The 25,314-nt window shown below is 37.6% G+C and overlaps 1 protein-coding gene across 21 annotated transcripts in view; it reads left to right on the top strand.

The window, feature by feature from the left end:
• Hdac9 (histone deacetylase 9) overlaps positions 1-25,314 on the top strand; it is an 832,819-nt gene that overhangs the window by 602,458 nt on the left and 205,047 nt on the right. For all 21 annotated transcript variants that reach the window (XM_031355577.1, XM_031355573.1, XM_031355564.1 and 18 more), the window contains 3 exons: positions 605-738; positions 14,831-14,951; positions 19,938-19,987. In XM_031355577.1, the coding sequence (XP_031211437.1) occupies positions 605-738; positions 14,831-14,951; positions 19,938-19,987 (305 nt within the window). The remainder of the gene's footprint in view (positions 1-604; positions 739-14,830; positions 14,952-19,937; positions 19,988-25,314) is intronic.

The following is a 25,314-nucleotide window of genomic DNA, read 5'->3' as shown; positions in this document are numbered from 1 at the left end:
GCCTTGTCATTCTTATGAGTCTGCAGCATTAGCATCCTTGACTCCGCTGTGATCTCATGCGCAATGTCCATAGGCTTAGAGCTTTGTCTACTCCCACCAGGCATATTTCTTGTATAATAGCAAATATTGTAATAAAAACACAGGAAGCAGAGAAACTTACTAGGCAACTTTGATGGAATTGCTAAACTGACTAGGGAAACCACCCTAGTTTATTCTGACAAAATAAAACTCCAGTTTACTCAAAAGTAATTACAGGGTTTTTAAAACTGCTTAATTTATAACTTGACTGAACAAATTAGAATCCATATTGAAATGAAGTATCTGCCTCAAAGTGTTTGCAATTATTAGAATTATTTGAAATATTGAAGACAATTGTGAATATATTAAAAATATGTCTATATATGTACAATATATCACTTTACATATTTATTGAATTAAGACTTAAGTACTGTTTAACCTATGGGTAGATTTTTTTTAACAGACCCACATGGCTAAATAGCTGTCACGTGGTTCTGAGAACTACCTCAGACTAATTATTTTATCTTCTAATGCATAGGCAACCTTGTGTATCTCAACTTTTGATTGTATTTTCTTTGTCTCAAAGGAATTGCCTATGACCCTCTGATGCTGAAACACCAGTGCATCTGTGGCAATTCCACCACCCACCCTGAGCACGCTGGGCGAATACAGAGCATCTGGTCACGGCTGCAAGAAACTGGGCTGCTAAATAAATGTGAGGTAATCCTGAATTAGCCACACTCTTTTACTTACTTAAATAAATCATGTAAAGAGGCTAGTATTCATCTGATTGGTAGTAGAAAAAATGTTAACCATTCAGGCCAAACTCCATGACTGATGATGTGCCAAGGACACAAGTAGCACCGAACTTCCAGTTGTCTCTGGGCAGGACACACAGTAGGTTCTCAGTGTTTAATGACCAGAGTAGCTGTTTCATCATAGTTCCAGTGTATATGCTAAACTGTTGAGTATATTTTACCTTTATTGTCCATGCAGTATGGCATCATTATTGCAAATTAGCATCAAAAATCAAGTTAATCTGAGAAGCTCTTTGCAAAATATTAAATACTTGCATTTATTGTTTTGTCTGCTTGCAACTCAGGTGCATGACGTTCTGCTTATGAAAAGAGCAGGTATAAAGATTGACAGTTCTCACTGGAACGAGTCTCTCCTCTTTATTGACGTGACTAATTGATACCTTTATAACTGTGATACGTTTCAATATTTTTATTTTGTCAATTTTGAGCCCCATGCCTGCTTTAAAACCTTGCTTCTTTAGGCTCTCCAGGTTAAAACGAAAACTGATAACAATTTGGAAGGATACCTATCAAATTTACAAAATCTGGAATAAATGAGCAGCACCTGTTTGACTTATTTATTCTAATAATTTATGTCTAATTTATGTCTGTTTTGTCTAAAATCCAGTAGCATTCTACACCTGAGTTTGAAATATTATTGAAAAAGGACACCTTCTCAGTGTCTTTTCTGCGTTGGTTTCAGCATTTTTTTTAAATTAAGAAGCTTTTGCTGTGCCTATATTGTTTTCTAGACATGCTGCAAATGCTGGCAGTACAGATTTCAGTACAAGATGTCTAGCATCCCTGTCCCTGCAGATGGACATTCCAGCATGTGGAATGTTGGTGATCGTGCTTTTATGTGCATCCAGAAAGGAAATTCAGTACAGTTCTTATTTTCTGGGGTTGGCGTGTAGGGAGATGAATAGCATTTGATTATGGTTTGGGAGCACTGATCTATTAAGAACATATTAAAATCCCTATACTTCAATAAAATAACAATTACTTTAAGGTTTTTTTATGATTATGATTATTAATTTTATTTATGTGGGTGCCTGTACCTGCACGGAGAATACCCTAAGACTTCACCACTGAACATCTCCTCAGCCTGAATCATAAACAGTGTTATGTGCTTCAAGCTATAGGAATTGTACCTAGCTGTTCACATATTCTATGAATCTCTAGATAATGTTTTTCAGTGTTGATTATTTTAGTCATTTATAGTTTGTATATTGATGGTATCAATTCTAAGCACATCTTTGGAAACTCACAATTGTGTATTAATTTTAGCCATCCAAAATACAGTTGACAAAATTAACATTCAGTTTCAAATGAGTTAAGTAAATATATAGCTAGATCTTACCTAATCCAGGGCCTGAGGCAGGAGAATCACAAATTTAAGGATCACTTTGGTTGCTGAATGAATTCAAAGCCAGGCTGGTTAACTTTGATTAAAACCTGCCTTAAAATTCTAAAAGCAAAAAGAGTACTGCAGACATAACTTAGAGTCTTTGCCTAGTGTCTGTTTAATCTCTACCATGGAATGAAGCAGAGCAAAGACACGAAGTAAAATAATAATAATAATAATAATAATAATAATAATAATAATAATAATACAGATAGATACATAAGTAGATACATATGTAAATGCATCAATAGATATTCTGCAATAGATGGAATGCTCCCAAGGCCAAAAGTAGTTGCTCGTGTTTGATACTGTAACTTAAAGTTGTCTGATGCTTCCCTTCCCTTTGAAAGTTCATAGTTATCATCATCGTTCAATTTTAAGCTTAATTAGGTGAACAATTTATCCTGCACTGTAGAATTATCAATCCTTTTAGCATCAAAGCATTGTTAATGTCTGACAGTTCATTAGCAGTTGAGGTTGTAAATGAACTCACCGGAGCAGTGATGAGGCTCTAGGTGTCCCAAGCTTGTATGTCTATGATGGAATCATCAAACATCTCTCCTATTTAAAGTTTCTACTTTTGATTAAATGTGTCCTTCACCTAAGAAGCCCAAGGTGAAGGAAAATGAGCCACACTGATTTCCCCTTTCCTGTGCAAAGGACTCATTCATCTCTTACCATTGCCCTCTACATTATTTGGCAAAGGGCTCTGGTTAATTTTAGAGTTAGCTATCTTTAAAATATTTCATGGTTTTGGAAAATGGGATCTGGGGACCAAACCAGTCTTTTTTTCAATTATCCCTTGTGGAGTGCATAAAATAGGAGATTGTGGAAATATAATTTTCGTAGGCTGATCTTAATGGACAAATGAATTTTTCCTGTGAGCCTCCCTGCCTCACCTTTGCACTTGCTGAAGGTATTTTCCTGCTTGGTAATGTCTTGGTCCTTTGTCATCTGAAGCATTGTTGTTTACTTTTTTTGTGATGCAGGTCTTTGTTGTGCCCTGTAGCAGCTGGCTTCTCTCCAGTTGCCTTGGCACTGGCTGATCACAGACTTCAATGCATTGTTGGGTAGCAATGTTAATGAGATTTATCACCTGAAGTCTGTTTGTAAAACAAGTGCTTGCTGAAAGGAACCTGATATAGCTGTCTCCTGAGAGGCTCCGCCAGAGACTGACAAATACAGAGGTGGATGCTCACAGCCAAACACTGAACTGAGCATAGGGTTCCCAATGGAGGAGTTAGAGAAAGGACTGAAGGAGCTGAAGGGGTTTGCAGCCCCTTAGGAAGAACAACAATATGAACAAACCAGAGCTCCCAGAGACTAAACCACCAACCATGGCTCCAGTTGCAAATGTAGCAGAGGATGGCCTTGTGGAACAGGAATGGGAGGAGAGGCCCTTGATCCTGTGAAGGCTCGATGCTCCAGCGTAAGGAGAATGCCAGGACAAGGAAGCAGTAGTGGGTGGGTGGGTAGAGGGAACACCCTGATAGAAGCAGGGGGAAGGGGAATGGGCTAGGGAGTTTTCGGAGAGGAAACCAGAAAAGGGAATAACATTTGAAATGTAAATAAAGAAAATATTTAATAATTTTTTTTTTTTTAAAAAGGAAGCAAAATGTGGGCGTGGATGGAATGTTGTATGGTTCCCGCTGATCTTAAAATTTTCAAGAATTCTAATCATTCTTTTCTGGTCAGACATCCTATTCGGTCCCTAAAACATATTATTTCAAACCACACAAATTAGGCTTATACAGCCCTGCCTGATTTGATACAAACTTCGGAAAGAAGCAGCACAAGTATAAAGTTGATAGGAATGGGTAAGGTTAGTCCCAACCTCATTATGCAAGCATGAGCCTTTCTAGTAACAGGTAACCCTCCAGTTAACAAATGAAACAGTTGAAAGGTACAGTCAAGGGATTAGGATTTTTGTTTGTTTGCTTGTTGTTTTTGAGACTTAGTCTAGCCCCAAACTGTTGATCCTGCCGCAGTGTGGTGATCTGAATGAGCGCGTCCCCCATAGCCTCATGGATTTGAACACTTGATATCCAGTTGGTGCTGCTGTTTGAGGATGTCATGTAGGATTGTATTGGTGGAGCCTTGCTGGAGGAAGTACCTCACAAGGAAAAGCTTTCAAAGCTTATAACTTTGCCTTTTTGGCTGTTTTCCTCTGCTTCCTGTGTATGAATGAAAATGCTCACTTAGCTGCCTGCTCTGACGGCCATGCATCCCCTGACCATTGCTATAACTCCAGTCATCACCACCCTCACTCTACCCCTCTGGAATTCTTAGTCACATAAACCTATTCTCCCCTTAAAATTGCTTTTAGTTAAAGCATTTTATCACAGCAACACAAAAGGAAACCAATACACAGTATCTCCCAGGTGTCTGCATGGCTTGGATTAGCTCTTAATGCACACTAAGCACAGATGTCTTATCAAAGCATCTCAATAATACACATAGACCACCCTCTTTTTTAAATTAAAGTATGTTGCAGCCATGGGTATTTAAGTGAAGAAACAATTGCCCAGATGAAAGTAATTGCTCTTGGATTTTACAGATTTCGATCTAATTTCTAAAACCATTTTTTTTAAGACATTCATTTTTATATACCCCAGAATCTAACATCTGTCTCAGATGATATTTTTTGAAATATTTAAAATAAAATTTTTAGAAATCTTAAAGTAAACAAATGCAAGGCTTTTTCCTAGAGACTTTTCCTTGTATGTAAAATAAAATATAGGCCCAAAGGAAATGGAATAGTTTCATGACCTCTTATCCTTCTCTTCCCAATTCATTAACTAGAAAATAGAGGAAAAATAAAAAATTAAATGAAAAAAAACACAACAGATTATTTCACAGAAATTTGGTCCATTCAAACACAGTAGCATCTATACCCATATCCAGACTCCCAGGAGCAACGATTTGCTAATAAATACTTGCAATAATGTATATTCTCCTAGATTTCTTTAAAGTTTTTTACAAGCTAATTCTTAGTATGAATATCTCAGTATATTAGTAAATCTTTTTGCACTAAGCTTTCTATCTCATAGTAAACTATTTGGAAAATTTGAAGTCTGTAAAATAAAAATTTTAAAAAAGCAATAAAAATTTACTATTCTGTAGGGGGTATCATGTATGATCTTTGGCTAGTTGAAAAGCAGAAAGGCCTCATATCCTAAAGGGTTTCTAGTCATTGCTCCTGTAGCTGCTAATGGAATCAAAGACAGTCATAAAATCTGCCTGACAGGGTTAACCTGCTCACTTCAACAGAGGAAGTTGGATTGCAGCCCTGCTTGGTGTGGCTATTTACCAAAGTACACTATAGATTTAACCAAGTGCATTATTTCTGAAGTGTCCAGGACACCTGAGCTGCCTTTCCTTGTGTTAAACTGTGTGAACAAGAGGAGGTACAGTCCTTGTGGCTTGCTTCCCAAGGATGGAATGCCAGGTCGACTAGGAGGTTATCTCTGTTTCTTTAGCAATCTGAACAGTGTTCTCTCATGACAATGTCCTCTCAAATCAATCGTTCCAAAGAGACAGAATATATTCATCTTCCTAGATATGGACAACAAAGTGGAAAAAAAAAGATGCCCTTCAAGCTATGTCAGCACATCTCTTCTGTTTAGATTCATACTTTGTGACAGCATTTTCCCTCCAGGTCATTGCAAATATTCATGGTTAGAAATCATCCTGGGTTTACAGAAAAAGAAATCATAAGAGTTATTTTATGTCAAAATACTCTAAGGGATGTGTAAATACAGACTGCTCCAACCCCAGTGTTTCTTACTCTGTAGGCCTAGATTAAGGGTTGAATCTGTGTGCCTGCAAAGTGACCCTGTGAGTGTCATCATATATTGATGACAGTGATATACCTGTTCATTGGTCTTTATCAAGCATTCCTGTTGTTTTAGACAGCTGTGAGGAGGAGACTAAGGAGAAAAGACTCGTCTTGGCTCAGATGACACCGATCAAATGTTCATACAATTGCACATGTAATCTCAGTCTTGAAAGGCTTTAAGTCGCTGATTTGACATTGCAGCAGTTATTAATAAGATCCTTGTTGATTAAGCTTAGAGCGGGGAAGGGAACAAGACTGTGATCAGCAGTCCTAAATGTTTGAACAGCATCAGAGGGCTCAATGAGCAAGTAAAAGAGCAGAGATGCTGTGTGTCAGAATGAGGAGGAAATATCCCAGACCTTATGTTAAATAACCTCCCCTCCTTCCTGTTCTTATTCTGGGTCCATTTTGTATTGAAGTTGCAATTAACCCTGGACAAAAGACAAGGACAACTCCATTCTGCTGACAAGCAGATGAAGTCAGCGTTCCTTACCCAACAGACTAGGTAATTTTATACTTATGAAATAACAGTGATATCTAAGAAAAGGCATCTTTTAAAACATTAAAAGGATTATTTCTTTCCAAAATAATAGAGTGAGCTACAAACCAAGTGTTTGTTTTTTAAATTAACCAAAATAGAGTCCACGAAAGTGATTGTTCACTATTATATTTAACCTTGATTCTGCCTTTAATTATCTGTGCACCTTACATCATCTAACCTTGCTGGTGATTGGTTCTTTCATGTCTACATGAAGGTGTTGGGTAGAGTATTTGCTCAGATTGCTTCCAGCTTTGATATTGTATGAAATCAGAATTCCTGTGGAATTCATCTGAGATGCACATTCTTGGCTCACAAGTAGATTTAACTCCTGAGGATGTTTTGATAAACACACTGCTGTTAGTTTGTGAGCTGTGGTGTGATTTGGCTCTGTTGAGCAGTCCTGATTAGCACCAGACAAAACATTAGTCCTTATTATACCAGAACATGGTGGTTATATGGGTTAACCTCTTGGCAGGATGTGGGACATTGCCTTTAAAAATTGAGGTAGCTAGTACTCCTTCATGCCAATATCATTTAATATTTTACCCTATTGAATCACTCGTACTTAAGCTAGTGATTCCCTTGGGAACAAAAAAGAAAAAAAGAAAGAAAACAAAGCCAGCAACTTTTTGGGTCACCATGAAAAATGGATTCAGAGGGGTCATTTAGAGTCCTCTTCAGAAAGATACAATTAAAATAGGTAGGCTAGCTTGCAAAGTATGTGTGCTCCTGAAGAGAAGAATGTGCTCTTCACTGGAAAAAATGAGTTCAGATTAGCCCATCATTTGTTAGAAATGCACTTGTAGTTCTTTTTTCCAGAAACTTCCATAACTCCCTGCCCCACCAAGCCACCCACAGACATTTGCTTGCTCTCACATTTGTTTTGAGAATAATAATATTTTATAATGCTTTTGTTGGATTGCACATTATGTGGAATTTGCATTGCCTCTTTGTGACTAATATTGAATAACTTTGTTTCGCTTAATTCATAAGAACAAACCCTAAGCAACACACTGTGCTGAAATGTTTTAACTCTTTTATTCAACTGCCAACACAAAGTAATTACCAAACAATTCTGGGACACAACCAAGCTACCGTTGCTCCTTCTGGGACAGCTCAAACGGAGTCCAAGTTTAAAGGAAAATCAGAAGATTCCCCAGTAGCTTGGGGACAGGACCTCTAAAACACATTTTCCTGCATACAAAGCTGAATTCAAAATACTCTATTTAAACCCACATAAGGAAATGTATTTTTCTGTGGGAAACTTTTGAAATGCACAGGTTTTTTTTTTTTTGACATCAAGACTGCAAAGCACTAAATACTACTAGTTAATGGAAATCCGATTAAACACTCTAACTTTAACGCACACGCGTGCGTGCATGCGCGCGCACACACACACACACACACACACACACACATACACACATGCAAAAAAAATTGTAAAGCATGTTTGTGCCTTGGAACCCAACCAAAATGTAACACAAGGGGCTTGTGAATTGTCTCTAAAGAATATGTTGGTTTGGAAAGGGTGCAAATGAGCTAGGTGTAATGTGTAAGCCAGTAGTGTCAGGACCTCTATTTCAAGAAGTATTTGTGCGTAATAGTACTCTGGATTCAGACAAGCATAAAAGGCACCTGCAGATTATAACAAGAGATTTAGTAATTTATATTTTTAAACTTCTGCAAAACAGTATTAATTGGAAAAAAAAAGGACACAGAAAATTTTCCTTTCTTCAGGAACCTGGAAATTGAGGTAGGGCTTCTTGAACTGCATCATTGAGTCTCATTCTAAACACTGAATAATTGTACAGCTTTTAGCCTTTAACATTTTTCAGTATAAAGCAACACAAAATATTCATTGATAAAGACTTTGTTGTATGCATTATTACTAATAAAAAAACAATGGTTTGAGCCAAACTTTTAAGTTATTTATAATTAAAAAGTAATTATAAGATGAAATTCTTTTTATATAATTATGAATTTTGAGCAGCTAAAATTAGAGATCATGTCTTGGGCTCCCCTCCTCTTATTTTCAGGTGAACATAATGTTTTGAAATTGATGTAAATAAACGTTAAAAACATATACTGTATATGTTTATTTTTTCTGAAGACTTTTACAGTAAAATAGGGTTTTCAGGTTCTCTGAAGGATTTTAGAGCATTTAAAATATTTTAATTGAATTGTAATTTCTGGATTACATAATATGAAGACACATTGGAGGCATGGAGTATTTTGAAAACAGCAAATATTTCCTACTCTTCTTTCATATTCCACCATCCCAAATGTTGGTTACTCGCAGTATCTGGGAAGAACATATTGCTTTCTCTGGTACATGGTGGATGGCCTAGGCTGTCCTTAAGCATACACTGGATAATTCTGTCTGATAACAAGATATAGCTCATTGGAAGCTCTGAGACCCAAACAGCCAAACCCCATAAACCTCTCCACCGTACCTAGAGATGCAGCCATGTCAAGAATGACTGCAAGAGTAACTCAGCTCCTAACATAGCTTTAACAAGGTAAACAGAATGAGGGAGATAGATCATATATTTAGGAATGAAAGAGTTAAGGTTTCAAGAATTTACTGGAGACAAAAAGGGCTTGTTACCCAGAAGTACAGGCAGAGGATAGAGGACAGAAGCAAACAATTCGCCCATGTATTGAGTCCAATCTCTAGCCTCCCCATCTTGAACAACAACAACAACACAAACAACACACAAGCAAAAGCAGAAGTCACACACACACACACCATTGCCATTGAAAAAAACTGGGGGGAAAGTTGTTATTTGAAGCCCTAACCTTTTTGGAATATATACTTTAAAAAAACACTTTAAAAATGTGTTTATTTATTATACTTGTGTGTGGAGGGCTGAGGAAGTCTGGGATGATCTCAGTGAGTAGGTTCTCTCTGTCTCCCAAGTGGGATCTAGGGTGTCAGGCCTTACCCGCTACACCACCTCACCAGCTATGAAATGGTTTTTTTCTTAGTTGTCATCATACCTATAAACATTGCAACCATATTGGAAATACTCCTGAATACTGTTGAATCTCTTGCCTCAAAAACTGCAACATACATTGAAGTTACATTTTCTTCCCTAAGGCAAATTCATAAATGACAGTGAAGTGTATTTTAAGTTTTACATGCACACAAGTTTTAGTGGTTTTTGCCCAGAATCTTATCATTTAAGGCTGAATGTAAACTTCAAAATAGTTTACTCATACCTTTATTTTTATACATGAAGAAGCAAAGACCTGTGGAAATGTCTCATGGGTAGCTATCATCATGACACAGGAGAGTGAGAGCTGGAATTCCGGACTCCCAAATGATTTCCAAATGCAATCCACTTTGTTTCCATGTGACCAGTAGAAAGCAAAAACCTGCTAGGTTGCCTGCTAAATTGCTCTCTTACCTCACTCCTCATCTTAAGCAAAATTCTGAGGGAAACAGGTGATGCAGGAGAGCTGTATGAAGGGCTAAATAGGTGAAAGGCTTAAAACAACACTCATTTTAATGTAATGGTTAACAATTGATTGCAGCCCACAATAGGTATACTTGTGCAAAAGTAACGAGACTACATTTCTTTTTGTATTCAGAGAAACTTGTGTATCAAGAATAATCAATGGACTTTTGCTCTAGCCATTAAATATTATGAATGGTGCAGAGGGCAGGTTTGATATTAATAAATTACTTATACCTCCATAAGCAATGGCTGTTTGCTCTGTGGATTGGGTGGAGGAGGCTGGGGAAGCACATAAACACATCCTTCTACTTACAAATAATGGAGGAAATTTTAGAAATTGAGATCTTTCAGTAGATAATTCTGCCTAACATGTCACTCCTTTGAAAATGATTAAAGAAAACGGAGTCCCCTCCCCCACGAGAGGCAGGTACTTTGACCTGTCAAATTGAAGTTGGACATTTTCTCTTAGTTTGGAACCGCCACAGAATGAGCCCTTTCATGTCCTCAATAATACCAAACCAATGCAATCCATCTGTTCTGCCAAATTATTCCTAGTTCCCTAACCAAAGGCACTGCTTTTTCATGCATTTTATCATGATTTTATGCCCTTTATTATATTTTACAAAAGGTTCTGATTCCTCCAGGGCCAATGAGAACTGATTAGGACACTGGCCTCCATCCAGGCTTTGAACACAGGAGAGGAAGGAATAGAACTGTTTCCTTTTTTCTCTGCTCCTTGGCAGGAAAAAAAACCCTATGAATCTATACCGTGTGTGCACTCCGTGTGTGGGTGGGTGTGGGCAGGCCGCGTTTTATCCTGTCACAGTATGACTTTGTAGATCATGTTCAGAACATTCTTTCTATAATCACGTTGCATTAAAGGGCTTTATTTCAGAAAGACTGTTTGTTTAGGAAAGAACCATGGTGCATTGTAAGACTCAATGATATGGTAATTTTACATGACTTTAGTCAAACTTCCAATTTGAATAGACACTGTCTTGGATCTGTGTTGAATCTGATCATACTCATAATCATAGAGTAGGAACTCATTAAGCATTAGCTTCTAACTCCTTTCTGATTTTCAGTGGACACTGATTGAAAGCAAGACACAAAGAATGGTAATGGTACAATGAACACAAGACTACCTCACAGTGTTTCTTATTAGGAAGACCAAAGAAGAACTTTAAGCACTCATTTCTTAGCCTATATAGGCAAAGATCCAAGGTCTTTGTTTACATACCATGGAGGAGAGACATTAGTGTCCCAATATGCTCAGAATTTTTAAAGCTCCTTCGGGTCCATATATCATAGATGAGTTCACATAGCCAATCATCATTATTCAGACCAATCATCTCTGAGAATGGAACTCACTATCTCCCTAAATTAAGTTAAACAGAACACTTTGTCCCATTTTATGACTCATTATACTTTTGACCTTTGACTCATGGGAGCATCTTGGGGGGGGGGGAGAAATGAAGAATAAAGGTCACATGAGAAGCAGAAAAAGAAGGGACAAGATAAAAATATCTATTTAGGCCTAAACAATTGAAAGACTAAATTCCAATGAGAAAGAAGTATTTGAGAACAGTATAAGAGGAAAGTTGAATGTGACTAATATAAGGCATGATAAGAGGAGGGTGAGCCAGAGCCGCACCAACAGTGTTAAGAAAGAATGTAGTTGAAACTGGAGGACTCTTAGCTCAGATGTATATAAGTTCCCACATTAAGACAAAAATCTCAAAATAATCTTTTTCCAGGTTCTTGTAAAAATGAGACATTTGTCATAGGCTGGCTTTTACTGCATTTTCTCTCTAACAGCTGGAGAAGCAAAGGGGATTTTCAAGAAATCAACTCTTTCTGGATGGTGTGGTAGAGTATCCCCGTATTCCCAGAACTCATGAAACTAAGTCAGGGGGATGGTGACTTTGAGGACCAGACTGAGATCCTGTCTTCAATAACAAAACAAAGAAATGATATAAGAGAAGAATGGTTACTTCTTTATATCAAATATAATTAATTTTCAAAGATAGATAGATAGATAGATAGATAGATAGATAGATAGATAGATAGATAGATAGATAGATGGAGATGATCGATCCATCCAACATTTTTGCCAAATGAGTTATCAAGTTTAAAACTTACAAACAATGGTGCATTTTAATAATAAAGCAAGAATAGAAACAAACAGATGTAGAAACTCAAATAAGTCTAGTTGAACTGTGGGGACAGGTCCTTACTGCTTCTTGCCAGTCTTACCCAAAGGGATACATGAAATCTAGCTGGTGTTATTTTATAGTCTGTCATCACTTGAGTGACTGTCTAGTACCATTGATCCTGAATCCTGTTGGAGGTGATTGTTTAAGGGTGTGACTAGGAATCCAACTAGATTGTTATTTTAATTATTGGAGAATAAGAAAATATTTGAGACAAGCATAGAGTGTATAGGATGAAAATGTATGTGACTAGCTATAAAAATACTCTGAATGATGTTTAATTTTGTATCAGAGGCAAAGATTCAATGTAGACCTGAAAAACTCTAGGTAGGACAGGAGAGGGAAAACATGGTAAAGGTTTAAGATAGTATAAGTGTTCAAAATATGAGTCTTAATATCAGCTATAGAATTGATATTGTTAGTATTGCCTATAGCTCCAGACTGAGGCAAGAGTTTCACAAGTGCAAGGCCACGTTAGGCAACTTAGTAAGATTTTGTCTCAAAATATAACACGCAAAGAGTGCTGTGTATAAAGCTTGGTGGTGAGTGCTTGCCTGCTATGTAGCCATGGATTTAATCTCCAATACTCTAAAAAATAAAAAAATTAGCACTTCTGAATGTGTTGGTGGTTTGCTGTATCTGCATATATGATGCATGCTTATAGACAGGATACTGTTTCCTTTCTTAGTGGTCATCATGATACAACTAGGACTGTCTGTCCATCTGCTTTCTGAGTTCTGCTCATTCTAGTTTTAGACTATTCAACTGTGGAATTACCAGGGTTTCAGTGGGGGTATTTTCCACCCTCTGAAATCTAGTTAAAATTTGTCTCTCAGCCCTTGACCTCCAACTTCGTCTACCCAGTTTACCTTTTACTTGCTATTCTAGTTATTTGGTCCTTCTTGTCTTTCATGAGCAATTCCAAATCTCGTGGTGACTAGCCATTCACCGACTTCTGTAAGAGATATTTGTTAATTGATGAGAACAGTGCCTGATCATTAGCAAATCTTCCTTAGTCATCCATATTAAAATTCTCATCTTACTTAGGAAACATTTCTCTAAAGTGTATCCTTAGTTTTCTAGAACTATGAACTGGATTACATAGTGCTAGATAATAGTGTCAAAACCAGAGAACTTCAGTGTTATGGTAAGGAAAATTCCTGAAGTATTTGCTTGTTTATTTGAGACATAAAGGTGGTCTTGAGAGTCTTCTGCTTCCCATCACTTCTTACTTTGTGGGCCCTGCCGTTCCTCCCTAACTGTGACATGATCATTTATTTTAATGACAAGCACAGCTCTGCCTCCTGCACAGTAAAACGTGTGTGTCACTATGCAGCCATTTCTCCAGACTGCCCTCTCAGTGAACCACATATCAACACTGACTGGCCTGCCCACAGCCTCATCGTCTTACACCCAGGAGGCCGAGGACAGAATTGTCCTGGTCCCTCCAGAGATGCTCTTCCAAGTTACCTAGTACTTCTTTCTGCCTCTGCAACATTGGGAGGACAAGCTCTTTTTGAATCTCACCAAAATTCTGTGCTTCATTGTTCACTTACTGCTTCCTTATGGTCACATGTGTTCTAAATATGGCATTAGTGTTACCTTGTAGTTTTGGGGGGCACAGAGTTTTCAAAAGTGAGGGTGAATTTGCATCATATACCCAAACAACCACCACATGGTACATGGCTACACTGAGAGAAATGTACCCAGGAGCAGTACATACCGGCTAAGTGAGATTTAATTTAATGCACAATTTTGACAATTATGAAGGTCAGCTCTTTGTTTGAATGAGTGAGATTCTCTCAAGAGTCTGAATTGAGATAGTCTTAAGTTATCAGCAGGATTTGTTTTTGTTTGATTACAGATCTGTCACCAACTAATACTTTTATATAATACTTCAAATAAAATATTTTAAATGTGAAATGGAAATTGAGGACTTATAAAACTCTGTTAGATTCGAAACAAAAAAAAATACTGTCAAATTGTCTTGTAAGTTTCTAAGTCTTGGCTCAATACAAACCATTGATAATCAGAACCTTGAGTTGTGTGTATCCCTTGGGATAAACATTGGAAAATATTGCTCTGGAGTATAACTATTATGAGGAGCACAAACATGGAATACCTGCCATGTGCTTGACAGTGAAATTCAAATGCAGTCAAGTTGGGTGGTATTAACCTCACCCTTCCTTCCAGCTTCTTTTTCAGGTCATCATAGCCTAAGAAGGTAACCAACCTGCTTAGCATATAAACAGCGACCCTTGTTTGTTCCGAAGCAGATACTTTTATTCAGAAGATTCAAATGCTAATTTCTTTGTTATAAGTTTATGTTTATGCCAAGAAAGATAATAAGCTTTATGTCATCAGAGACCAGTTTATCTGAATCTTGCATACACTCATTTTCCAATTTTTATTATCGTGCTTTACCAGGCAAATCTATGTCACATTCTTGCATGATGAATCTGAGCCCGGTATTAATCATCTTAAATGTGATGTGAGGTCTCGTTTTCTTCTGAGTGTTGTCAGTGAAAGACTATAGGTTTCTGCTGTTTTCTTTCAGCGAATTCAAGGTCGAAAAGCCAGCCTGGAGGAAATACAGCTTGTTCATTCTGAACATCACTCACTATTGTATGGCACCAGCCCCCTGGACGGACAGAAGCTGGACCCCAGGACACTCCTAGGTCTGTACGGGCCTTCATTCTACTGAGAACAGCACATTCCAGCCCTGCCATTATTCAATGCTGGTGTCAGCTCAAAATACTTGGCAAGCAGTGTGACAGAAAAATCAGGTTTTCCAGCAGTTGCTGCCTGGAATGAGCTGTGTAAAATAGAAGCCAATGCAGATTCTACATTTGAAAATGATCCTGCAGAGGATCTAATGGTTGTTTTTAAATTAACTTTATTTGAGCTGCAATCAGATGAATTACCAAATCTACTTGCTTATATTTTTTACATGGAAAGGCGATAAGAACTTTTCAGTCTTTATGAGAATTTCTTTTGCCCCCTCTCCTTTGTTTCCACCTTCTAGTTCTTATTTCTGAGCTCAATACAATGAAAACTAACTGGAGGTCTTGAAGTAATCCATCAAGCATATGCTGTTCTTCTGGAAACTAAGTATTATAGTAAAATGGTACAAGTAGAAAACCATGATTATAATTTGTTTCAATGTATGTTTTTCCCCAAAACTTCATCAGATTTTAAAATAAAATTTAAGCTGTAGAGATTTAATATGCACACTGAAAGAACAGATATTTTGGAGAGGTAGTAGTGGCAGAATAGTAGTAGAAAATTATATTTTATTCATAAGCTCTTATGATTGAGAAACAATACCTAACTTGGAAACATATGCTGAAATAATTGTATTTTTCAGTTTTAACTAAAAAGAAACATTTTCAGGGGGCTGGAGAGATGGCTCAGCGGTTAAGAACACTGACTGCTGTTCTGAAGGTCCTGAGTTCAAATCCCAGCAACCACATGGTGGATCACAACCATCTATAATGAGATTTAACTCCCTCTTCTGGTGTGTCTGAAGACAACTACAGTGTACTTACGTATAATAATAAATATATCTTTAAAAAAAAAAAAGAAACATTTTCAAACTTGCCTCTCTCCTTTGAAGAATTCTATTTAATCACTCTCAAGTTATCAATTTTTTTTACATAATTCAATATTATTTCAAAATGTTAACTGGTCCTAGATAGTTCAGAGCATGCATAGGGCACATTCTAGGCAAGCATCCTGGGAAGCAGCAAGAAGAGGTCAGCAATTCTCCGCTGTTACTCATGTGCAGTCATGAGTGCCAAAGGAGTGCCAAGCGCTCTAAAGAAATGCCTTTCCTAGTGAGTCTGTGTCCCGGCCTGTGTATGGATCAGGACAGGTCTGGGAGCCTGGGGAGAAGTAAACAGAAAGGAGAACAGAAAGAAATTCCTCAGTTTTTAGGAAAAAAAAAAGAAAAGAAAACCAGTTTTGGTCAAAATTGGTTATGGTAAGCACATTTAATACCATTAAATTTGAATATATCCAAATGCAAATTAATCGATTTAAACATCTATTAAATAATTTTTCTTTAAATAATTTTTCTTGGTTCTTTTTATTTATTTTGAGACAGTGTCTGTCTGTGAAGTCCAGGTTGGTTTTGAACCCTTGGTCCTCTCTTTTTAGCATCTCAAGACCCTGACACCATACCCAGTCCTTTGTTCCTTTGGGTGGAATCATGCTTTGAACACACTGATGCTTTGCATAAAGTACTTTCCTTTGCTATGTATATTAGGAGCTATTCTCTTTTTAAAATTTTAACACAATTAATGCCATCTAACTAACCACAGGACCTCTATCCCAAACATTTTAATTTTCATGATTCTATGATGTCTACATCTACAGTTGTTGAAGCAGATATGTCCATCTTTTAGTTCCATAAAGAGAAAGCTCAGCCTTCCCCATTTCGTTTTACTGTGTCCACAGAGTTTAATCAAGCCTGCTTTAGGGCTTCATTGGAACACACTAGGATTGGTCAGACTGTAAATATTAGTGAATTTGAATTGATACGTGCAGTCTTTCCTAGCAACCACAATTTGAGAACAAAGGCATTTATTAATGAAGTGAGGTTTGAACTTGGAAAACATCAATTTTGTTTAAGATTTACAGATATCTAGCGGTGATCAAGGCAACACTTTCAAGATGGGTTGTCCTAGTGCAGGTAGCACAGGGATGCTGCTGCATTCTCGGAAGCCTTAAGGCCAGCCACTCTTTCAACTTTGACAGTATTTTAGAACTCCTTGAGATTGTCAGGAGAATGAAAAGTACAGCTGATCTCTTTCAGCTCTAAATCTTAGTAGATTGCCAGGTTCTTTTTAAAAGGTTGCTTTGTACTCTTTGTGGAATTTAAATTATTGAAGCTTATAATTCTTTGGTTTCCAATAGACCAGAATGATGCTGCTCTGTAGAAATACAGACTCAAGATGCTTTGTCCCATTAATCCATTCCATTTGCTCCCATGTAACTTTTGGACTTCCCCAATCCTTCCCAACAAGATGGAAGGTGTCATTTCTAACTCAAAAATTTGTTTTAAAATCAGAAGCAAGAATTTAAATAAGCATTCAATATGACCAGACCTATCAGTCTTTGTATCTTGAAGGACATCTATAGATTACAAAATAATTAGATAATAACGTGACTACTCATTTATCTCTTTAGACTCTCTGTACCTTGTACAATGATAGTTTGAAAATATTATCTCCAATAGTTTCTAGTAGAAGCTTTTCTATAGCACTAATGCCCCTGTTGTTTTATTGCCATTTTTTATTACTTTGTAGCTAGTCAGAGTTCAGTCCAATGATAAGTTAATACAGTGTTCTTAAACAATAATTTCAGCAAATGGAGTAGCTCAAACATTTCTCACATATAACTTAATTAAAATTATCAGCTACTTACTTTACATGTATTGCTATATTACTAAATAAGATTTAAACAACACTAAATAAATTTATTTCCCTTATTCCCTTAGAACTTAATAAAATTTTAGATTACTTATTTGAAATACTTTATTGCACTACAACATTTTCTTCTACCTTTCTTAATTGCTCATAAGTAATGAGTTCAGATATTAAAAATGCTTTTAATTCACATCTAGGATATGGATTTACTGTTGCAAAAAACTCAGAGTACATGGATAACCTTAGTATGAATAACAATATTAAAAATTTTACTCTTCTGCAGCACTAAGAAGGAGTGCTTGTTTTATTTATGTGTGTGCTCACGTGATTATATGTGTCAGTAATTGTGTGGTACTGTGGTCAGAGGACAGATTGCAAGAGTCATTTCTCTCCTTCTGAGGCTTGAACTTAAGTTACCATGCTTTGCAGTTCGCCAAGCCTCTCTCTTGTTCCCAAGTTTTCTGTTTTGTTGTGGTTGTTGTTGTTGTTTGTTTGTTTGTTTTTAAATGTCTTTTACTGGTGCCAGTATAGGATGATGTTAAACCCAAGACTTTATGCATTCTAGGCAAGTGCACTGTCATTGAGCTACAGTTGTTTTGATTTTGAGGGGGAATCTGTCTACCTAATTAGATGTTTTCATTATTCCTGAGTCAGTTATTGCATTAAAATGTCAACTCATGAAATTTATTGTTTTCAAAACAAGCTTTTTTTCAGTGTCATTATAATCTCTTTAGACTTACACTCAGATAATGTCAAATTCATCACAAACTTGTATTCAATTTTTATTGGCATTTTATTGATCATCAGCAGAACTTAGGTGAAGTCCGAGTTGGTACCCGGTTCCACAAATGATGATGAGCACACTAACTCAATTCCAGGAGACAGTCTCAACTAATATAACAGTGTATATGTTAAATTTGATGTTATTTGTATTTATGCAAATTTATTCTCTCTTATTGTATTATGTGGGTTTTCATTAATTACAAATATCAGAGAGGCCTATGATGCACTTGATCTTACTTATATGTTAGGTAGACTGAGGTATGCATAATATGCAAATATGCATACAGATTTCTAGGGTATAAATTAAGACTGAGTTCCTGGGTAGAGAGCCAGTGATTAAGAGCACTGGCGACTTTTGCACAGAACCCACTTTAGACACCTACCTGATGTCTCATAACCACCTATAACACCAGTACCAAGGGAGCAGATGCCTTTTAGGGGCTCTGCAGGTACCAAGCTTACACATGGTGCCCATACGAACGTCTTCCCCAACATATATCTGTAAAATAGTAAATTAATAAACAAGGTTAAGACAGCACATTTAAAAAGTATCTTGTATTTGAATTTTTTTAATGGCAGCACATCTTTTCATAAATGTTGTGGCTTGAACCGTCATGTTGGAAAAATTACTCAGTAGGTAGGTGAGTTCCTTTCCATGAAGTATAATTTTTAAAATGATAATAACCAGCATTATTGTATTAGTTTTAAAATTATTTTGAGCTGGTTGTGATGGTTCAGCACTTTAGAGGCTGGGGCAGAAAGATTGCCCTGAGTTTAAGGGCAGCTTGGGTTACAAAGTAAGTCACAGGCCAAAGAGTAACACATAATGAAATTCAGTCTCAAAACAAAACAAGACTGTTTTCTTTCTGAGGAATGTCGAGTTCCTTTCCAAACTGCTGCAGGTGAGGTCATGGTAGACAGGCAGAAGGTAGATCCCGCATTGCCTTTACTCACGACTACTAGCCTAACAAGAGCTTAGGCGGGAAGAGAACATCATGACGTGAAGGTCAAGTACATATAACGTCATGGTGTGGAGGTCAAGTACTCTATAACCTTGGGAAAGTACAGGGAATCTCTGCAGAGAAGCAAGCAGGGTGAAGTTTTGGCCAATGCTCAGGCCTGGGTCTTCACTTGGGACTGCAAAGGCCCCTTAGGAGTCATGAAGAATTTTTGAACCGTAAGCAAAACTTCTTCATGTGAAGTGACAAATTTTATGTTTTTGTTGTTGTTGTTGTTGTTGTTTCTTCTGTTTGTTTGTATTTGCTTTGAGTTTGTACCTGTGTCTAAACAAGCAGTATATTCTGAAAATTAACACTGGTTGGTCTAAATTTTAATTAATTTTCTAATAAGTGAAATAATGAATACATATGGCATGTTATATGTTTATAGACACCCAACCTATAAGACCAATGTATTCATAGCATTTATGTTTCTTGTCTTTGTACTATGCAGGTGATGATTCTCGAAAATTCTTTTCCTCATTACCTTGTGGTGGACTTGGGGTAAGGATGATTTGTTTACTGTTTTTAAAGTTACACAAACTTACAAAAACTCTCCCCTGATTTGTCTCTGGAGTTGTGTTGAGGATTGTCTTTCAGAAGGGCTGTGTGATTCTCTGAACTTGTTGCCAAGTCCAAAGCTTCCTTTTCAAAATAGCTTTAAGAATTTTGAGATGATGACAACATAGAACTATGCCAAGTGTGAGACCTTGCCATTCGAGCTGTGTGCTAAGACACTCATTTCTTGCATTCAGCATTCTTAGGCTTTTGTTGGGCTAAAGAAACATTCCTAGGAGAGATTTTTAAGTAAATTTGCAGCAGAACTCGATTTTTCATAGAATTTCACCAGCTATTCATATATATTATATAGCTGGTGAAAATGGAACAAACTATCTACACAAAATGATTTGCATTATGAAACACATTATGAAACCTTTGAGAGTTTGTTGTCATTGGTTGCTGTTGTTGTTGTTTAAATAAATCCCTTTGACCAAGGATATTTATATCACATTTCTATGACATATTTGTTCAGAGCCAGCAACATATGAAGAAAAAGTCTATTTTTTTTATATTAGAACAAACCCTATAGCTTGCCATCTTTTTAAAGTTAACCCTTACCAGTAACAAACCTTCATTCTGTAACAGAGAGTGCCAAGTCATGTCAAGGCATCATAAGTCTGGGTCAAACTTCCAAGGACTAAGAAGTTTCAATCACTTAAAATTTGTGGATTTTGAGGAGAGAACAAAAATCATGTTTTTGACAGTTCTTTATTATTGTTATAAGGAAAATTTCCAAGATATCTTATCATTTTAATGATGCCTAACTTAGGAATAGCTCTACTTCCCTAATCCTACCACTCTGGAAATAAAATGCCAGCACCAATTAATATCCAACTGGATTGGATATGTTATCACAACTGAGTTATAGAAAGTGAGCAAGCAAAATGTAAAAGCCATTTTTTCAAAAATGTGTATGGGTGTTGTCATTGCACATAGGTCTATACATCACATGCCTAGTGCCCTGAAGGTCAGGAGGAGGCATCAGTTGCACAGAGTTGTGAGCCAGCATGTGGTGCTGAGAATTTAAGGAGGGTCCTCAGGAAGAGTAGCCAGTGCTCTTAATTGCACTCATCTCTGGATCCCATAAACAGTCAGTATTACTAACATCATTTTTGGCAAGTAAAATTGAATTTCTAGAAAAGTGTCATGAACTATTAAAACTCACACAGCCAATGGTGAAGGGCTCCAAGTGTTAACGGGCACACTCACATGTGGACTCTGGGAGGCAGTTTTTCAGATTCTTCCATGGGCTTCATCTTTAAGAGATGGCCGCTGACTATCCTGCACTCCTCCAGCTTCACAGTGCCTGGTGTGGCCCACTTCTTAGCAGCTCACCAGTGACTTTTGCCATTTGATCCTTGACACAAAACAGGCCTCACTTCACTTTTGTATTGGCCAGTTGTAGCAAAATTCCTGTGGTGCTGGGAGCTGGCAGGATCACTCTAAAAAGCAGAGGATAGATAAGTTTAAAATGACTTTCATTGCCTTTTCCAGTATGTTATAATATCCTAAATGGTCGTTTTAAGAGAAAGAATGCTTACCTGCAAATGGGACAAAGAGTGAAACAAAGCTAATTCACAGGAACTATGGTGGGAAGGAAATCAAAGCTATTAAAAGAATCATGTGCACACTCCTGTACACATATATTTAATTCATGACACATTACTTAACTACAGATGGATCCTTGAGATGTCCCTTCAAAATATAACCTGGGATGTACCTGAGGCTTATTGTCCCAAAGTAACCCTATTGACCTTCACTAAACCTTTACCAAGTTAACTTAATCTTCAGCTAGAAAGATTTCAGTAAGTTCTTTAAAGTACCTAAAGAATGAACAGTGACTGGATCTGTGTTCCCAACATGAAGCACAGCAGGGGCCACAGAGTACCTTCTTATTTTTATCCCAGATAAAACCCTGATTGGGTTGGTGCCAGCACTGCTGATGAATGTTAATATGGGCAATGGTGGGATGAGACATATATGAGGTAACCCTGCTAACCCTGTAGAAGGTTGGAGAGAATGTGATAGGGACACTATGCTTATAAAATTTTCCTCAGTCCTCTGGATGGATCAGAGAGAGAGAGAGAGAGAGAGAGAGAGAGAGAGAGAGAGAGAGAGAGAGAGAGAGAACATGCATGCAAACATGCACATACAAAAGGGCTTAGCTTTTAATTTGATGCTGTGGAAAACGTATAGGATTCAGTAGTTCTGTGTGTTTGCACAACTATGTTTAAATTTTGCCAGTTATGTATGTGTATGTAGGGTAGGGAGCATTAAGCCAGGATTGTAGGAGTCATGAACAACTTGGGCAGTTAGTTTTCTCCTTTCACTATGAATTCTGGGAATTGGATTTGGGTCATCAGAATTGCCCAAAAGTGTTTTTACCTGCTGAGCTATCTTGGGCCTACAATTATTATTATTAATTCTTACAGTTAATTTAAAGGACCAGATCATATTCTTGACCATACCTGAGCCATCTTCCTTCCTTAGATCTTTAGTTTTGATATAGCCCTAGAAAGAACTCTAGGTCCTTTGGATTTCAACCAGCCTACATTTTCACGCCGAAGCAACCGCAGACATAGCATATACAGAAGACAGCCAGTATGAATTTGGAGTAGCTCAGTTTAGCATTATGGATGCACTGTGGAGGTTTGGAATCACTTGGTAATTGTTTTTGTCTTAAAACACTCCTCTGGTTCAAATCATCTAAGATAGCTTCACTGGTTTCAATTCAAACATACTCCATGATTTCCAATCCATAATGAAAATTGTCGTTGCTTTGAATATACAGCTTCATCGTCTCTAGGTTTAATCTGTAGCTACCAAATACTGATGGATTAATTGGCTTTTGAGGAGATGACCTCGGACATTACAAAATCAGAAATTCTCTGCTTCTTATTAGAGCTTCCTCTAGCATTGCTTGCGGTAATTGGAGTCTTGGTCAGACCCCTCGTGGCACGCAGCACTGAGGATACTGTAAAATGTGCTCCCCAGAACAATGTTAGTTTTAAGGGACAATGTCAGGTTTCCAAATTTCTTTGTGCTTGAGTCTCATTTTCTTAAGTTACCAGGGCATGGCTCGTTTCTAATTATGAAGTACTTCCACTACAAGAAAACCCACCATTTGAAAGAGCATTTCACCAAATGTGGGCCTTGACTGTTGTGCAGTGAAAGAGATCATTAAGAGGCTCTGGCAACAATAGTCAGGGCAGGACCATGCTGGTGCTCTCTCCTCGGGGTATGTCGCTAAAAATAGTGATTTTTCCTGGCCATCCCATCTGACCTGCTGCTGTGTGAAGAAATCTTGAAGTCATTTCTCAGCCTTACTTTACCCCTCTTCACTTGATAGGGGGGGGGAACCCACAAACGCAGGGACGAGCAGGCTTTTATGATAATGTCGTCATCAGCTCCCAGCTTCAAACGCTTCTGTGGCTTTTGAGTTGTCATTTATAACTTGGAACTGAATCGACCCATAATTCCCCCGGTACACTTAGAGAAATTGATAACAGATTCTGCGCTTCTTTTATGGCTCAGAGGAGGCAACTCCAATCACATCACTATTGGCAGGCAATATTATTTTTTGACATGGTTGTAAAAGTATAAAGGAGCTTATGGCATTTGTTTAGATGAGGAATGGGCTCTCAAGCTGCGCTGGGGTTTATGGGACCCGATTAGTGAGAAGCGGAGGGAATATGATGTTTGCAAACAGGATATGATTTTATATAAGTTTGGGTTTCGTGCTCTGTTCCCTGGGGAAAGCTCCGTAGACAGCAGAGAATTCCACTTTTATCCTACAATAGACCAGACTCCCCCTCACCCCCAATGCCAAGATAAAGAAAAAGAACTGGTCATTGGGCAGCTTCCGGCCGCTGGTGGGAAGAGAAGGAGCTGGGAAGAGGCGGAGAGAATCCCTGGCCCTTAGGAGGAGCTGCACAATGCATATACAGAATCTGGTCCTGGATGGACCAGAAAATGAGGCATGGTTGTGGTTAAACTGAGACCTCTTGCCCAGCAGCAAGGTTCTGGCCCTGGGAACACCAATCCAGCTTTATTACAAACTTTGTCTTATGTTTGTCTGTGATCTGTATGGCGACACCTAGGTATCATACACTTAAGGGTTTATGAGTGTTGTTTTTATTTTATTTCATTTTACTTTATTTTATTTTATTTTTATTTTATTTAGGGATAGGCAGATGGAAGGAAGACAGTTGTGTGTCTTGGGCGATTGGGGTGAAGGCACATTTCAACTGGTCTGAGGTTTCCTGCAGACATTCCAGTTATTCTGATAATACTGTAGAGAAGACAGGTTTGGATAAAATGTTTTAAATGTTCTTTCCTTCTCTCAGAGCTGATATGTATGTTCTTCCCTTTAATACGCAAATGTACATATATGTTTATTTTTATATATTTATATGTATATATACACATATATGTTATATATACATACATGTACACACACATATGTATGTATATTTATTTCCACAAGTATCAGAAATAGAAACCCTAAGGAAATCTGCCATTTTGTGCCCTACCCTCATCGTTTGTATTTACCACCACCGCATTGGTATTTCACTATGTTATTCTCTCCAAGAGTTCTGAACAAAATTCCATTCCAAGAAGAAGACTCCTCTGAGTCTTCCTTTTGTTGTTGTTGTTGTTGTTTGTTTGTTTGTTTGTTTGTTTGTTTTTCCGAGACAGGGTTTCTCTGTGTAGCCCTGGTTGTCCTGGAACTCACTCTGTAGACCAGGCTGCCCTCGAACTCAGAAATCTACCTGCCTCTGCCGCCCAAGTGCTGGAATTAAAAGTGTGTGGCACCACTGCTCGGCTCCTCTGAGTCTTCTTTTCCATTATAAAGAATGATTTAGCTAGTAAATGTATAGACATACAGTTAAATGCAATAACACAGAAAGGTTCCTCCAGTCAGGGGATTTATCATTATTATCTAGAATTGTTTTCTTTGAAATAGTACTAATGTTTCAGATTTAATGCATGCCGTCAGATGATGACCGAAGAACAGGAAAGGTCCAGGATTGCAAAGACTCATTAAAGTAAGAACAACCTTTTCAGTTACTCTGGACCTGCGGTGGCTGGATTTGGTTAATCGGTGGTTGATTTGGTGGGAGTACAGAGGAGTGCACTTCCAAAGCTGGAAAGGAGGAAGATGGGCATAAGACTTACACAGTCAATCATGAGCTAAGTCTGTGAGAGCACTAAGCACTGTGCTGTGAACGTTTATGTGAGTTGCGTATAGGGAAAGGTATGAATGCGGG

Source organism: Mastomys coucha, unplaced genomic scaffold (genome assembly GCF_008632895.1).
Source record: "Mastomys coucha isolate ucsf_1 unplaced genomic scaffold, UCSF_Mcou_1 pScaffold6, whole genome shotgun sequence".
NCBI classification, from domain to species: Eukaryota; Metazoa; Chordata; class Mammalia; order Rodentia; family Muridae; genus Mastomys; species Mastomys coucha.
The sequence above is the reverse complement of the archived record's forward strand: the minus strand, read 5'-3'. Positions and strand labels throughout refer to the sequence as shown.